Here is a 14,744-nt window from a genome sequence, read left to right on the forward strand (position 1 = left end):
GTTCTGAGTGGTTCACGTTAAAACCTTTAGAAATATTGCTGTACAGTAAATTTTTAATAACACAGTCTGTAATTATTTGGAAGTGCCTTCTGCTTTCCTCTGCTGAAATTCTTTTTGCGTGAATGTAGCAGCAGTTTTATGAGCTCTTAGAGAAGCACCTGCCTGGACTGGGCAGGCACAGCTGTGTAGGTGCTCACTCATCCTTTACAATACCAGTTCTTAACCCCCCCCCGCCCCCCCTCATCAGCACTGCTCAGTATTTTTAGTGTAGTACAGAAGAATAAAGCTTTGAGCATCTCTTTTCTCTGAGTGGGAAGGAACAGGAACAAAATCATCACTGCAGTGCTGAGTGCACAGAACAGGGCTGTCTCCTGGGCCTGGTCCCCTTCTGCCCCCTCCTCACTGGGAAAACCCTCCCAGTAGACACTGTGGGGAGGAGGGAAGTGCTGCAACGACTGCTCCTTGGGCACTGTGCTACCACCCCTCTTCCACGAGGGCAAAGAAAGTAACAGCAGTAACCTTCCCCCTGTGCACCCCAATGTTTCTCTGAGGGTTTATTTACATTACAGGGTCTGTAGGCTCAGTAAAGTGCAATTGGAAGGACAGCACGAGGCTCCCAGCAGCCCCTGTCACTCTCAGCTCTTGGTGGCACCGTCGCTTTTCCCCTTTGCACAGAGACTCTCAGGCAGCATCTGCACATCGAAGCCATAGCGCAGGTAACGGAACGTCTCCTCCGCGCGCTGCGGGCTCAGCTGGGCAGCAGCAGCAATGTCTGATGGGGAACTGCAAGAGAGCACAGGGATACAGAGCTGGAGAGGGATGTGGCTGTGAGGACACAGCAGGGAGCGGAGCACGGCCAGCAGTCCTCAGCCCCAGGCAGTGAGGCCCTCCTGGAGCTGTTACCTGTTGACCATCTTCCTCACAGAGCCGAAGCGGTGGCACATATTGAGAGCAGCCACGTAGCTGATGTTGGGAATGCTCAGGTAGAAGTTGAGCATGTCCTGCCTGTGGCCCTCCACTTCTGTTGGCACACGGATGGCGGCGTTCTTCCTCTGCTCCAGCAGGGCCAGCTCCTTCAGCAGCACGGCGCTCTCCTCCTGGCAAGAGCTGAAGAGAACCCGGACGCCGGCCTGGAGCAAGGCAGCGAGCATGCCATCATAGCACTGCGTCCTCTGCAGAAACCTCCATGGATCCCCTGCACGGGGGCAATGCAGAAAACTCAGTGCAATACAAGTGCTAAATCACTGTGACACGGTCAATCGCAAAGGCAGGCAGCCCAAGGATCCCCTGCTTCCAGATGTCATGGATCAAAACCAGCACGAGGGAAAACTTGAGGAAAGGAGGCTGGGGGAGCCGTGGGACAGCACCGACTTATTTGAGAGGGAGAAATAAGAACTGGCAGTGAGCATAAATGCAGAGAACCTTAGGAGAGCACTGAGGGACATATCCATGCTCAGGGATGGGCATGAGGACAGCACAGAGAGCTGAAGAGGTCTTGCAATGCTATAAAGAAAGCACCGGGCCTGGCTCAAAGGAGCAGCACTCCAGAAGGACTGTAATGAGAGAAGACAGACACAAGCAATGATCAGTAACTCGTGTCTCTGTGGATCCAGATGAACCTGTGACCTTACGAATGCACCACTCCTACGGAGGCAACAAGAGCGCTTTCAGTCTGATTCCAGTTCCACACACGGCCAATGGGGGCAACACCCACCCGGAGCAGAGCCCAGCACATCCCCACAGTGCCCCGGGAACACGCACCTGGCCTGCTCCTGTCCTTCTCCACGATCACGCACACCCTCTCAAACATGCCCTGCAGGCGCTGGATCCGCTGCGTGACCTTACTCCTGTTCACGGTGCTCAGTAGCTCGGACTGGAACTTCCTCTCCACCGCCATGCGGTTGCTGACCACGTAATCGCAGCTGCCCAGCGAGCAGACCTGCACCCTGAGCCCATGGACGGCCTTCAGCGCTGAGATGACGTCTGTGCCCGAGGAGATCTCACGGCTGTCCACCAGAACACACAGTGATGCATCTTCATCCGGCACAGCTGGGGCTGGGGGGGGCTTTGTGGGAGCACAGCAGACCGAACCTGAGCTGCTCCCTGCGGTGCTCCTCACACGTTCCAGCTGTAAGTGCTGAGACAGCACAGAGGCACAAAGAATGAACAGCAATTCAAAAATGCAGATTTTGGCACCAATGCTGAACAGACACTGAGCGCGTCGGAGTTTGGAAAGTCCAATTCATAAAAAGCTCTTTTAGCTGTCCTACTGATACTGCAACTCGTGAGCAGTTTCAGACTAATACAACTGCAAAACCATATATCAGTTGTCTGTCCCTGCTACTGGAAACAGATCCATGTTCTCTCATAGTTATCAGGCTCAAGAGCAACTAATGCCAAATGTTCTTACTGTTGTTGACGGTGATAGGACAAGGGGGAATGGTTTTAAACTAAGACAGGGCAGGCTGAGGTTGGATGTTAGGAGGAAGGTTTTCACTCAGAGGGTGTGGACGCACTGGAACAGGTTGCCCAGAGAGGCTGTGGATGCCCCATCCCTGGAGGCACTCAAGGCAAGGTGGACGTGGCTCTGGGCAGCCTGCTCCAGTGGTTGGTGACCCTGACCACGGCAGGGGGTTGAAACGAGACAAGATCTTTGGGATCCTTTTCAGCCCAAGCTGTTCTATGATCCTATGGAGTGCTCAGGCACCCTCCAAGCAGAAAAGCCTCTCCTGTGGCAGCACCAGGGCTGGTGACACAAAACACTGCAGGCAGAACCCCCCTCCTTCCTCACTCAGCCCTCACGGAGCAGCTCCTAGCTCAGGCTGTCCCCGGAGCACACCACGAAGCGGGGAGAGGTCCAAGCTGACACCACACCCACCTCAGCAGCCCCGAGATCCTTCTTCTGTGAGCTGGAGCGAGGCCCTGGCTGGAAGTCCAGCACTTCAGATGCAGACGCCTTCAGGCCCAGGAGCAAACCACTCTTACTCTCTGCAGACCGATGAGCACCGATGTCCTCAGCTGATTTTCTCTGAGGCACCGAAGGGACTGCAGGCAGTGACATGTGTAACTCAGCAGTTCCCCGCTCCGCCCTGGAGCAGCCTGCTGGAGCGGCCTGCTCATTGCTGATGTTTTCTTCCCCGCTGGAATCACTCAGGACAATAATTCGGGACGGCCTCTTCCGCACTGGGGCTGAGCAGTTCTGTTCCATGGCAGCACTGCGCAGTTTTCTCTTCCGCCGAGTGAGGTACCGCTGTCCTCCCCCTGCACAACTCTCCTTAGTTAAGAGATCAAAGTTCACACACACCTCGTCCTCGCTCGATCCACTTCTGCACGTCTCCTCGTCCCCCTCCGCAACACAGAAGCTGTCTTCTGCGTAAGTCTCATCCTGCTCGGGGATCTGGTGGGGGGGGGAGGAAAGCAAAGCTGGGCTGAGTGAAGCGATGCAGTGACTCTGCTCTTCCTCACTATGCCTCTGCTTATCGGCCTGGCCTATGTGTGCACAGCCCCCACGCTTCTCACACACCCACGTAAGGTTTCAGGTTGGATATTGGGAACTATTTCTTCACTGAAAGAGCGGTGCTGCACCGGCACAGCTGTGCAGGGAGCAGCGGGGTCATCGCCCATGGGATGCTCCACAACACAGGGACGTGGGCAGTGGGCACAGTGGGGTCAGACCTACCTGCTGATCTTTTCCACCCATCTCTGATGGTCAGTGTCAGGGCAGGACAGCCTGCAGATCGGCCCCACGTGCTGAGTGCAAGAGGGCTGATCAGGAGGACTTAGAGCTTACTGCTCCTCAGCAGCAGGCTGCAAAGAGCTCTTCAGGGTGGGACTGGAGCTGGAACACTGCCACTAAACCTCACACGGACAGCAGCACTTCGGATCCATACCTGAGAGAAAATCTCAGTGCTGCTGAATTCCCGATGCACCATTTTGTATCTGTTCCCCAGCGCCGGACTGCGCACGGACTTCAGGTAAACGCCTCTCATCTCACTGTCTGAATTAAGAAAAGACAACGCAGTACTACTAAGGAGATGTTCTTCCTTTTGCTCCTATGAAATCCTGTTTTCCATGAGCCATTCCTCACAGCCTCTGTGTCTGAAGTTCCCCACACAGCCCCAGAGATCCCTCCCTAGGCCAGAGGGAGGTGTCCCTCCCTGGAGCAGGGGCGGACTGAGGTGGTCTTAAAGGTCCCTTCCAACCCAAAGCATTCAGTGATTCCAGGATATCAGAGTCCACATGAGACAAATACAGAGAGGAAAATTCCAGCCAGTGGAGGAAGAAAATCCTCAGCAACACCTGGGAACCTCTTAAGTGGCACCAGGATAATATCCCAGGGGGGAGACAAGGTTTAGAACCACAGGGGGACAGGAATCCTGGCCAAAAGCAGCAAAATCTCAGCTCTGACAGTGCCAACATCACAGTTTATCCTTAACACTGGTACTGCTACTTCACATCATATTACAGAACCTCTCTGCACGAGAAGACCCACGACTTCAGAACACTCTGAGTGAAATGGGGAATTCTGTTTCCATCTGTTCAGTGCTGTATGAGGGGCTGGCTGTGAATCAACTGCACAAAGCAATCGCATGGCAGAGATTCCCGGGAAGACTTACTCCGTAATAAACCCACAGGAAGACAAACAGAAAAGATACAGAGGTGGGGAAGCACCTCATCGACCACAGCTGAGGACGTTACTGCTGACAGCAGCAAGTGGCCAAGGGCTGCACCTCACACAGCACTGAAACACCTCCCCTCATCAACCACGCACTGCTTCCAGCCCTCACCATTTAACACTTGTGTGACCTCTGCGTCGTCGTTCAGGAATTGACCGAGTGAGGAGCTCAGCTCCTTGTCTGTGTCTTCACTCTCATCAGAAGAAACACAGCTCTCATCCTGCTGGGACAACTCAGCTTCTTCGTCTAAAAACTGTCTTGCTGCGTCCTGAAAAGGAAAAGAAACCCCCAAATTTTTTTTTTTTACCAAGACTGAATCAATTCTGCTACAATTAACCAGCCTTTCAGGGGGCCTCCCATTAAATCCTTTCATGGACTCAGAACATCAGCTGAAAGGAGCATCCGTCCCAAGGGAAGGAGATGGAAAATAAATAATGTGACAGTGCACAGAGAGCACTGAAGGGCAAAGCTGGATGGCAGAGTGCTGCAACCACATGTGCCATGCCCTGCTGCACGCACCCAGCTAACACTGCAGGAAGGCCTTAAGATAACTCTTCTATTAAGATAACTCTCACGTCGTATCAGCTAAAATTGATAAAATAAAACCTTGACAAAAGACTCATTCCGTGCTTTGTTTTCTGCAGAGGAATCATTTGTTTGCCTCCAGAATATTTCCAGTCAAAGCACAGAGCCATCCCTCGTGGTGCAGCACCCAGAACTGCTGCAAGCAGTGATGTTTCTGACTCTCAGCATCTCCTGAGTCTTTCCTTTTAACACCCACTTCTTACAGGGATTAGTGAGCTTGAAGGACAGCATCATCTGTAGTGCCTTATCTAAAGAATTCTGACAATGACAAAGCACACTGGAGGTCAGCACTCACAGGGAAGAACTCCCAGTGCTTCTGCCAATTGGTCCCCACCCCACTCTTCGTGGGAAAGACCACGAGAGGACGAACTGCAGTGTGAGAACACTGTGCCACACTCAGGAAACAACAAGTTCCCAGGTTCCCAGAGCACCTGCTGAACCACCACCCCTCGGCTGCTGGGGACACCTTGGGCCCACGAGCTCGGTGACTCTGAGTGCACAGCAGTGCTGCACTGAGAGCTCTGTGGGGTGCAGGTGGGCTGAGCTCAGTGAGTCTGAAGCTCTGGACCTTCCGTGGATCTGGAATTGCCATGTCCAGCACTGGGAACGATTAGGTAAGTCGACAGGTGAAGGAAGAATGGAATTTTTGTGAGTATGTTATCTTTAAAGCAGCACCAGGGGGAGGTTCAGACCACGTATGACGAAGCATTTCTCAATGGAGAGGTGTGCAGACAGTGGGACAGGCATGCTGGGAGGAGAGTGCTGCCCCGTGCAGCAGTGCTGACAGCCATGATGACAGTGCCCTCAGTGACGTGCTGTCACGTGGCTCAGCCCATAGCTGTAGTGCTGGGACTTGGCAGGAGCCTTCCAGCCCAACTGCTCTCATGCTCAGGCCACAACAGACGTAGATATGCAAGCTCTACAATGAATGGCTCAACCTGTGCTTGAGATTTCTGCAATTTTCATGGCTTTTTAAATCTGAATACAGACAAGTTAGATTTTTTCTTCTTATTCCAACACTCTGAACATGAAGTTAAACCTCACTAATTCCATGTACACTTATACATACACACAAGACAAAGCAAAGCAGCTAACTGTACTGCAACCTGAATGCCAGCTGCTCCAGAAGTGTGCTTCAGCATGTTCAGAGAGATGTGCAATGCCATACCTTGCATCTAAGGTTGCTCCTGACCTTCTGACGTCTCACACTTCTCAGCTGTGCCTTGCTGCCTGCAGCTGGGTGGCCCTTGGTGCTCCTGCTTGGGTTCTTGGGACAGTCCGTGCCATCGTCGCTGGACATGTCGGACTGGAGGAAAGATTCACCAGCACTTCAGTAAATGAGATTGAAGGAAGCCAGCTTTCAGTCACACAGTCATTCTTCAACATCTGGTGTGTCACAGAATCACAGAATGGCCTGGGTTGAAAAGGACCTCAAAGATCATCCTGTTCCAACCCCCTGCCATGGGCAGGGTCTCCAACCACTGGAGCAGGCTGCCCAGAGCCACATCCACCTTGCCTTGAGTGCCTCCAGGGATGGGGCATCCACAGTCTCTCTGGGCAACCTGTTCCAGTGCATCCCACCCTCTGAGTGAGAAACTTCCCTCCCTTTTCCTAAGCAACACCAGGTTGTTGTAACTGATGACACATGTCAAAATGATGCTAATCACTCTATACAATGCAAAAACTGGACCTCTGAGAACAGAACAGAGCAGAAAAATGCATCATTTGGGATGAAAAATCAGATGAAACTTTGTGATTCAAAGTTCTGTGGAAGAAAGGTCACTGAGTGCCTCTCACAACGTTCCACTCTCAGCCCTGCACCTCTCTCCCAAACACATACAGACTGAATGCAGGAAACCCTGGGGGAGAACTGAGGAAAGGAAAAATAGTGTCCCAGTGTGCCTGTATTTCCAGTAAGAACACTTTCCTCCTGGCTGCAAATAGAGCAAACAAGAACACTCCAGAAACGAGTTTACACGCCTTCCCTCCCTCAGTACAAAGCTCCCACTCACCACGCTCAGCAGGTGTCGGCGTTTCCTGGGGGCACGAATGGGCGATTCGAAATCACTGTCGTTCACAACCTATGCAGACAGAAACACAGAAATAAGAGTAATTGCAGAGAGGAGCTTTGCTCTGACAGCTGACGTGCTCCTCACTTTGCTTCTCTCGTCTTTTCCCTTTTAAGACTCACATCAGGAGACTTCAAAACATTGTTTCTCCTGTTTTTCCTCTGGAAAACAATCTCTTCTTCGCTTTCACTGCTGGTTCCTACAGAGAGAAACAGTCAGTAACAATTATAAGGAAACGTATTGTTTGGAGTGCAACAACCAAAACCCACCTCTCTTATAAAAGAGCCTCCAAAGGAGATTGCTTATCGATCTGTGCAGTGCACACTGCTCTCTTTCACCCTTTTAATCAAAATCAATTCTCTCCAGTTGAGATGTACAATAAATCCTACTTTCCAAGACGTTCTCTGAGGAAATGATTTCCCCAGGCACCACAGGTACAGAGAAAGGGAGGAGAAAAATGAAACAGGAGCTGTGACATCCAGAGAAGGAGCCCTTGGAAGGTGAGTTCAAGTGTTACACTTCTGGAGACATTCTGTCCTATGTACACCTTCAGATGCACTGCAATGAAACTCAAGACCAGAACCCCCCAAGCAGCCCTCTCCCTAAGCACCTTTCAGACCACTGCAGCCTCTCTGCTTTTCTCCAAAGGACTGATTTTGCTGAAATATGTGGATATGACAAAGAGAAAGTAGGATCTCCAAGCATCGTATGAGTGGAGAAGGAGGATGGCTGTTTATGAGGTGCATTTACTGAATGGAAGCGATCCCAGCTGACCTGTTAGCATTTGTATCATGACTGATATTAGCAATTTAATCATGACTGGTTTCTCCAGTACGTATGCACACACTTCAGCCTCAGATAGGTAAGGCAGAATGCAGGACATGTTACAGGAGGCTGAAGTTCTGGAATGCTTCCTGATGGAGCCAGGTTTGAGTAATACAGCCACAGCTCCCTTCTTCCACCGTAACCACCTAAGTCACAACAGCTAGCTGGAGATTGTACAGGCTGGAAAAGAGCTCCGAGATCCCCAGGCCCAACCGCAGCCCACCCCACTGAGCATGTCCCTCAGTGCCACATCTCCATGTTTTCTGGAACCTGAAAGACATTGGGTTCACCAGTATTTGCTTAAACATGAAAGTTTTTAACTAACTATTCACTGAATCCCCTACCTTCAGCAGGAAACACACGTGAAACACGAAGGTTGGTGCCCTCCAGCTTTTCAGTTCTTCCTCCAGCAGAATCAAGTGCATCTGAGGCCGAACTCCCAAAGCTCCTCCTGTGTGAGCCTGCACTGACCTTATCCACAGGATGAACCTCTGGAATTTGCTCCCTGGTGCTACAGAACACATTCTTACGAATCCTTTTGGCAGCTTCAGCACTGCAAACCTTTCTGCCCGTTGGGGTACACAGTGAAGGAGGCGAGGACCCACGTCCTGTCCTGCCCTCTGGTGTGTCCCCAGGCACTGCTGTGTCCCTCACATTTCTGCTCTGCAGTGGAGTGGAAACGTTTCTCCCCTCTAGATTTCTGCAATCCCATTTTGGCGACGTTTGGAACCTGCACTTATCGTTCAGAGGCTTTTTATTGTCAGTGAGCTGAACACCCGCACGACTCCTTGAGGCACTGTTTAACCTGGAGGTATTCATTGTATCCGTATCTTCTTCAAGGATTTCCTTCTCACACTCTTCAATGGAAAACCCCAGATCAAAGTTCACGGAAAACAGTTCCTGGGAGGAGTCACAGAGGTCATCAGTGTGCAGGGCCCACTCGGCCACACTGCCACTGCCCCATGCTCCCGTGGGTGCCACTTCCCCACGTGCTGCCCGTTCCTCGCAGGCTCTGTCCTCGTGCAGGCAGCCCGGCCCTGCAGCCAGGTGAGAAGTGTGCCCACCTGAATCCAACCTGAGTGAAGGCTCGTTGCTCGCCGACATCGTTTCATTATTTGCTTCATAGATGAGTTCATCTTCAAATAAATATATACTCTTTTCTTCGTCAATACTCACGTTTTTCTTGTTTGTTCCTAAATGTTCATCTCCTCGAACAAAATGTTTGTCTGAAGGGTTATCTGTGCCATTTGGTGTTAGAGGTTTCTTCTGAACTTCTGTGGACCCCTCCTTGCCCAACAGGCTGCGGAAGCTGCTGCCCCATGGAGGCCCCTCCTCGGCTCTACCAGCAGCCATTGGTGAAGCTGACACAGGTTTTGAACAGCAGCTCATTTCAGAAGCACACATCCCACCAGTGGCTTCCAGCTCCGGACTTCCAGCAGGCAGCAGTGAGCGACCAACTTCCAACGAGGAGGGAAAGTCTTTGTCTGGCAGTTGCTCTGAATAACTACTGAGGGTCACCTTTTGTAGAGGACGTATTGGTTCCTCACATCCCAACAGCTCTTCAAAATCTTGAAGTTCAGGGACAGAGGGAGGAGAACGTGCTAACAGCCTCTTCACACGGAAAAACTCTCCCTCTAGCCTAGAAAGCTCTTCAGATGAGCTCACAGGCACAAACGAATCCACGTATGATTTAGGGAGATAAAATAAGTCTGAGGACACGGGCGGCTCCTCGGCTGTGAAGCTGCTGTAACCCAAATCTGCGTGCTTCACTGAACCGCAGTGTTCATCCAACAGTTTGGGATCCTTTACTGCTGCAGTTTCGTGAGTTATGGTACTTTCACTGTCGTCACATAAGTCAATGCATTCATTCAAGTCAAACGTCACCTTCTCTATTTCCTCCTCCTTCTCACTGCCCTGGTCAGTGCTTTCAACCAGAGCGAGCCCTCCTGCTGAGCCAGGAGCTGAAGCACCGCTGTCTGTAGGCAGCTCAGGCTCTTCCAAATCCAACCCAGGAGTTCTCCTGGAAGTCTTTGTGTTCGCTGTTTTAAATATAGAAAAGAATTCTCTCTCATTATCACTAACATCAGGTACAGATGGTTTTTTGGCACGTGCCATGTCTCTTTTAGACGAGTGTGCCTTCTGAGCAGAGCTGGTCACAGAAGGATGACTTTTACTCCTTCGAACACTAACATCTTCAATACGTAGGTGAGGCTGAAGCTCCAGTTCATAGCTGCAGTCTCCCTGGTGGAAAACATGGTGTAATAAGGGATTTGTCACGAGAATATTTAAAACAACTGACAAAGATTTCTTCACTCCCGGGGGTCATCAGAAAAAATAAAACAAAAAAAGGAAGTGCTTTGCATTTAAGGTGACAGCTTTCAAAGAAAATGCCCGGCTGCAAAGCTGTGCTTGAGCAATCAAACCTGAATGTCTTAGAAAGATCAAAACCAGCGAGCGTAAATAACGGCGGCACTACGGAGAGCTCAGTGCACAACTCCCTGCAACCTGAAACTCCTGCACCCTCCTCACTGTCCCAAGACAAACAGAGAAGTTCTACTTCAGCTTTTGCTGGCCACTGCTCAAACTCCAACACCTTGCATAGCATCTGTTACCCTTCACCAGCCAGGCCCTTTGCTCTTACTGAACGTACCCAAGCAATGCACAGGCTGTTCGTGCACAGACATAACCCCTGGGCTTCATTCACAGGGAACACGACTTCTCATTTCAACAACCCCTGGTTTCCACACAGCAGAGCTGTTCGGGAAGTTTCAGAGATGACATTGTGACATCATGGGACCACCTGGTCACCTGTTCCTGAAAAGCAGGCAAGAAACTGGACTTGCTGATGTACAAAACCACACAGCCAGAGCTTCCGCAGCCAGTATGCCTGCAGCTAAGCTGGCTTTTACTGCCAGACTTCTGGTGGCAGCCAGGAGTCAATCGTGGAAAATAAGGCTGACAAATACTCTGTAAGTCACTCCATCCATCCCACTGCACAAGGCAGAAAGTCGTACCCACTTCCACTGCTTTCTCCAGGAGTGCTCCTGAGAGCACTCCACCCTGGCTGAGATTCCACGCTGTCTTCCACACCTCTGACAACAGCTTACACCCTAACACAGCCTTGGGTGCTCCCTGGCTGCAGTAAAGCGTGCCATCCAGCACTGAGAGCAACGGTTCATTCTCAAAATTTAATAATAAATTATATTTATTATTTCAGATTTTAATACTAACTTCTCAAGCAGGCCACAGAAAGGATCACAAGCAGAATAAATAAGGAAGAATCTGTGCACAGGTGCTTTGAGGTCAGGGGCACAGCTGGCTACAAATCCTGTTTACCACAATGACATGTGTCTCAGTGATGATTTCCATGAGGTCAGAACAGCAGTATGGATGAGCAAAGGAAGAGGTTCTGCTGGGAGGGATTCAGTACTGAGGGCCACGAAATACCTACTCCATTCATCACAACGAAAGATGGCACTCAGCTGCCACATGCACTGCCTGTGCTTGGCCTGCTCATACATAAGCACATCCAAAGCTAAAAGCCAGGATTCCTCACAAAGAGCACAAAAAGGAGATCCCTATACTGACTTCTAAGAAGTCTTACTGCCAGAACAGGGTAGAAAGCAATGGACACAAAAGGGGGCAAGTTCCAAATGACTGCTTTCAGCCAGAACAGAGAAACGATATGGGAGTTCTCATTTATTCCCAAAGAAGAGCAGTAACAATCAACAGCCAACAAAACCTGGTCAAACCAACTCTATACACATCCTCAGATGGTTTTAATACCTTAAGTCCATGTGTTTTCTAGCGTTTCAACTTAAATATATTGCTGAGGTCAAAGCTGAAATTAACCTCTCCTTCGTCTTAGGCCACTTTAGATGCACATTTCCTAATGAGACTGACATCAGCAAACCTTGTTGATTCTGCTATTTCAGAGGGAAACAATAAATAAGTGTGTAAACAGATAGGACAATAGGTGTTAACAGTGATCACTTCTTTAATAGAAAGTTTAATTAAAACTGCAGCAAAAGCAGCACAAACAATGGCATTAACCTCCTTCCTGACACCAGGCAGTAAAACCTATTTTCTAACTGCTTTGAGCTAGACCTAGTGAGGAAAGGCTTCTGAATGGTTTCCTTCCATCCTGAGTGTCAAATCCCATTGAGTAAATGCTGCCAATGTATGAGGTCACTTGGGTGTATTTTCTGGTTAAGCTAGGTTTCAGCTGAATATTAGCAATAATTACAACAGCAAGCCTAGTGTTTTCACACTGTACTTTCCATGAGCAGGTAGAGCAGACATCAAGCAGCATGTTCCATCTATGTGAATGACAAGAGTGTGTACTTATGTCCATAGGGACTGCCTGGTGCCCTAATACTCGAGGAAACCCCTCCGTGTTTGCCCTGTGCACGTGATCCTTACCTCAACAAAGACATGGCTTGTATTCTTCCCCCACTCTTAAATACTCCTTAGGCTGTAATTACTGCTTTGAACATAATCAGTATTTCAACACACGCTCACCGAGGAAGTTAAACCACACCTCAATGTTTGGAAAAGATCTCTAGGATCCCCAGGCCCAACCCCAATCCATCTCACAAAGCCCAAAGACCTCAGTGCCACATCCCCACGTTCTGGAACATCTCCAGTGCTTCCCCCACTCCTGGGCAGCTGTGCCACCACATCCCCGCTCTTCTGGAGGAGAAATGGTTCCCAATATCCAACCTGAGCCTCCCCTGGCACCACCTCTCATCCTCTCACTATCACTTGCTGACCTCCACCTCACCAGGAATCCTCCTCTTCTCCAGACTGACCCATCCCAGCTCCCTCAGCCGCTGCCCACAAGATGTGTGCTCCAGACCTGTCCCAGCTCTTCTGTCCTTCAGACGTGCTTTGGAAGACTTTGGGATGACAGAGGAATCAGTTCTCCTCCAGCAACTTCGATTCCTACTAAAAGAGCTTCTCCTGATGCTCCGGAGGAACAAATGCTGTCAAAAACTTTCTGGGGAAGCTCAAGTTCATTATACACAGCCAGAGACCCTAAAAATCACCCGTAGCTGATTCATCGCAGAAGTCTAATGACACAGAAACCACTTTGCCCTGCAGCAGCTGTGCTCCTCCTGCTGACAACAACCATTACCAATGGATCTAGCAGCTCTAACACTGCCTTGGTTTCAGGCAGCTTCTCTGCAGCTAATCCACCACCAGCTCCCCCTCTTGCTGTCACCACAAACATGGCCTCAAACCCAAGTTGCTGTCTGACACGTCTGACTGCTCTGGCCCTTCTGGTGAGAGCAGCTGGGATTTCCTGCCAGGACATCTGCTCCTCGCTGGTGGCAGCTGGCTGCTGCTCATTTATCTGCTGATACTAATTCCACTGACACACTTGGTGATCACAGTGGTCCTTTCCAACCTTAACAAATCTCCATGATTCTATGACATGTTGAACACCATTATTTAATTTCTATGAAAACACAGAGAGCAAACTCATTCCTGCACTTCCAGATAAAATATAATTGGTTAATATAATATTGGTTGGAACCACTTATGACACAATGAACAATGAACAATTAAGACATTTAATTGCTTACCTGCATATTTTTAGCTTATGGAACGCAGCATGCAGCTACTTCTTAAATCCATAGATCTAAATGCAAAATCTCAGTGCAGGGCATTCCCCCTCCCAGAATGTAATCAAATGATATGATGGAACAAAACAACACAAGTGAACAGGAGCCACAGCCTACAAACCTGTGGGATGAGCTGCAGTACTGCACTGACAGAAGGGAGGGACATCAGGAGTGCAAACATTAATGACAGAAACTGGGAAACAGCAGGCAAGGGTATGCAGTGGTGTTATGGGTACCATGGAATGCACACCAAGCTGCTCTTGCCTGCAGATTTAAGGCTGCCAACCCTACCTCGTGTGTTTCACATTTTTTATTTTGTTTTCCCTATTATATGAAAGCTGAGAACATTTCATTTAGGTGGAAAACAGTCTTTCTGGCTGAACCTGGCCAAGGAGACTTCCATACAGCATTGAACACGGAGTCACCACTGAGCACATCATCTCACATCACCACAGCTAAGCCCTTCCAGGTGCCACACAATCTGCCCCATCCCCTTTCACATGGCTGACACCCCAAAATCTTTTGCCTAATCACTCTTTCCTGTCCTCGCTGTGAGCATCAAACCCCACAGGACCATTAAACACAAAACACCTGCAATTAAAGCTTGGAACCATCTAAACAAGATCTCAATTATAGCCTGAACTCAAAATTCTTTGGCAATAAAATCAGAAGAACTGATGTGGCACAAAGAAACCATTTTAATTGGAGAGCCGAGATCTTTGGTCTCGCAGGTTCTGTCTGGCAGCCACACTGCCTAAGGACAAAGCAAACCTCCTCCCCACTCACACTACAAAGCACTGCTTTTGTGGGTTTGTTTGTGCTGTGCTTTCTTTTGCAATGAAGAATGAGCAGGGGCACTTCTGCATAGCATCTTGTTGGGAATCCCAAAAGAAAGTATTTGCTTTATCTGTTCGCTGCTGTCTAAGGCAGATTTGGAGCCCAGGCCACTACAGCTGCCCACA

At 49.7% G+C, this 14,744-nt stretch overlaps 1 protein-coding gene across 1 annotated transcript in view; it reads right to left on the reverse strand.

The window, feature by feature from the left end:
- FANCM (FA complementation group M) overlaps positions 1 to 14,744 on the reverse strand; it is a 52,449-nt gene that overhangs the window by 3,712 nt on the left and 33,993 nt on the right. The window contains exons 14-23 of the mRNA XM_065748574.1: positions 8,500 to 10,396; positions 7,453 to 7,529; positions 7,274 to 7,342; positions 6,430 to 6,567; positions 4,788 to 4,944; positions 3,891 to 3,997; positions 2,879 to 3,397; positions 1,762 to 2,137; positions 904 to 1,195; positions 563 to 783 (exon numbers count right to left, since the gene is read on the reverse strand). Of these exons, the coding sequence (XP_065604646.1) occupies positions 636 to 783; positions 904 to 1,195; positions 1,762 to 2,137; positions 2,879 to 3,397; positions 3,891 to 3,997; positions 4,788 to 4,944; positions 6,430 to 6,567; positions 7,274 to 7,342; positions 7,453 to 7,529; positions 8,500 to 10,396 (3,780 nt within the window). The 3' untranslated portion in view covers positions 563 to 635. The remainder of the gene's footprint in view (positions 1 to 562; positions 784 to 903; positions 1,196 to 1,761; positions 2,138 to 2,878; positions 3,398 to 3,890; positions 3,998 to 4,787; positions 4,945 to 6,429; positions 6,568 to 7,273; positions 7,343 to 7,452; positions 7,530 to 8,499; positions 10,397 to 14,744) is intronic.

Source organism: Cyrtonyx montezumae, unplaced genomic scaffold (assembly GCF_038088225.1).
Source record: "Cyrtonyx montezumae isolate F1298 unplaced genomic scaffold, pur_monq_1.0 scaffold_10, whole genome shotgun sequence".
Taxonomy (NCBI): domain Eukaryota; kingdom Metazoa; phylum Chordata; class Aves; order Galliformes; family Odontophoridae; genus Cyrtonyx; species Cyrtonyx montezumae.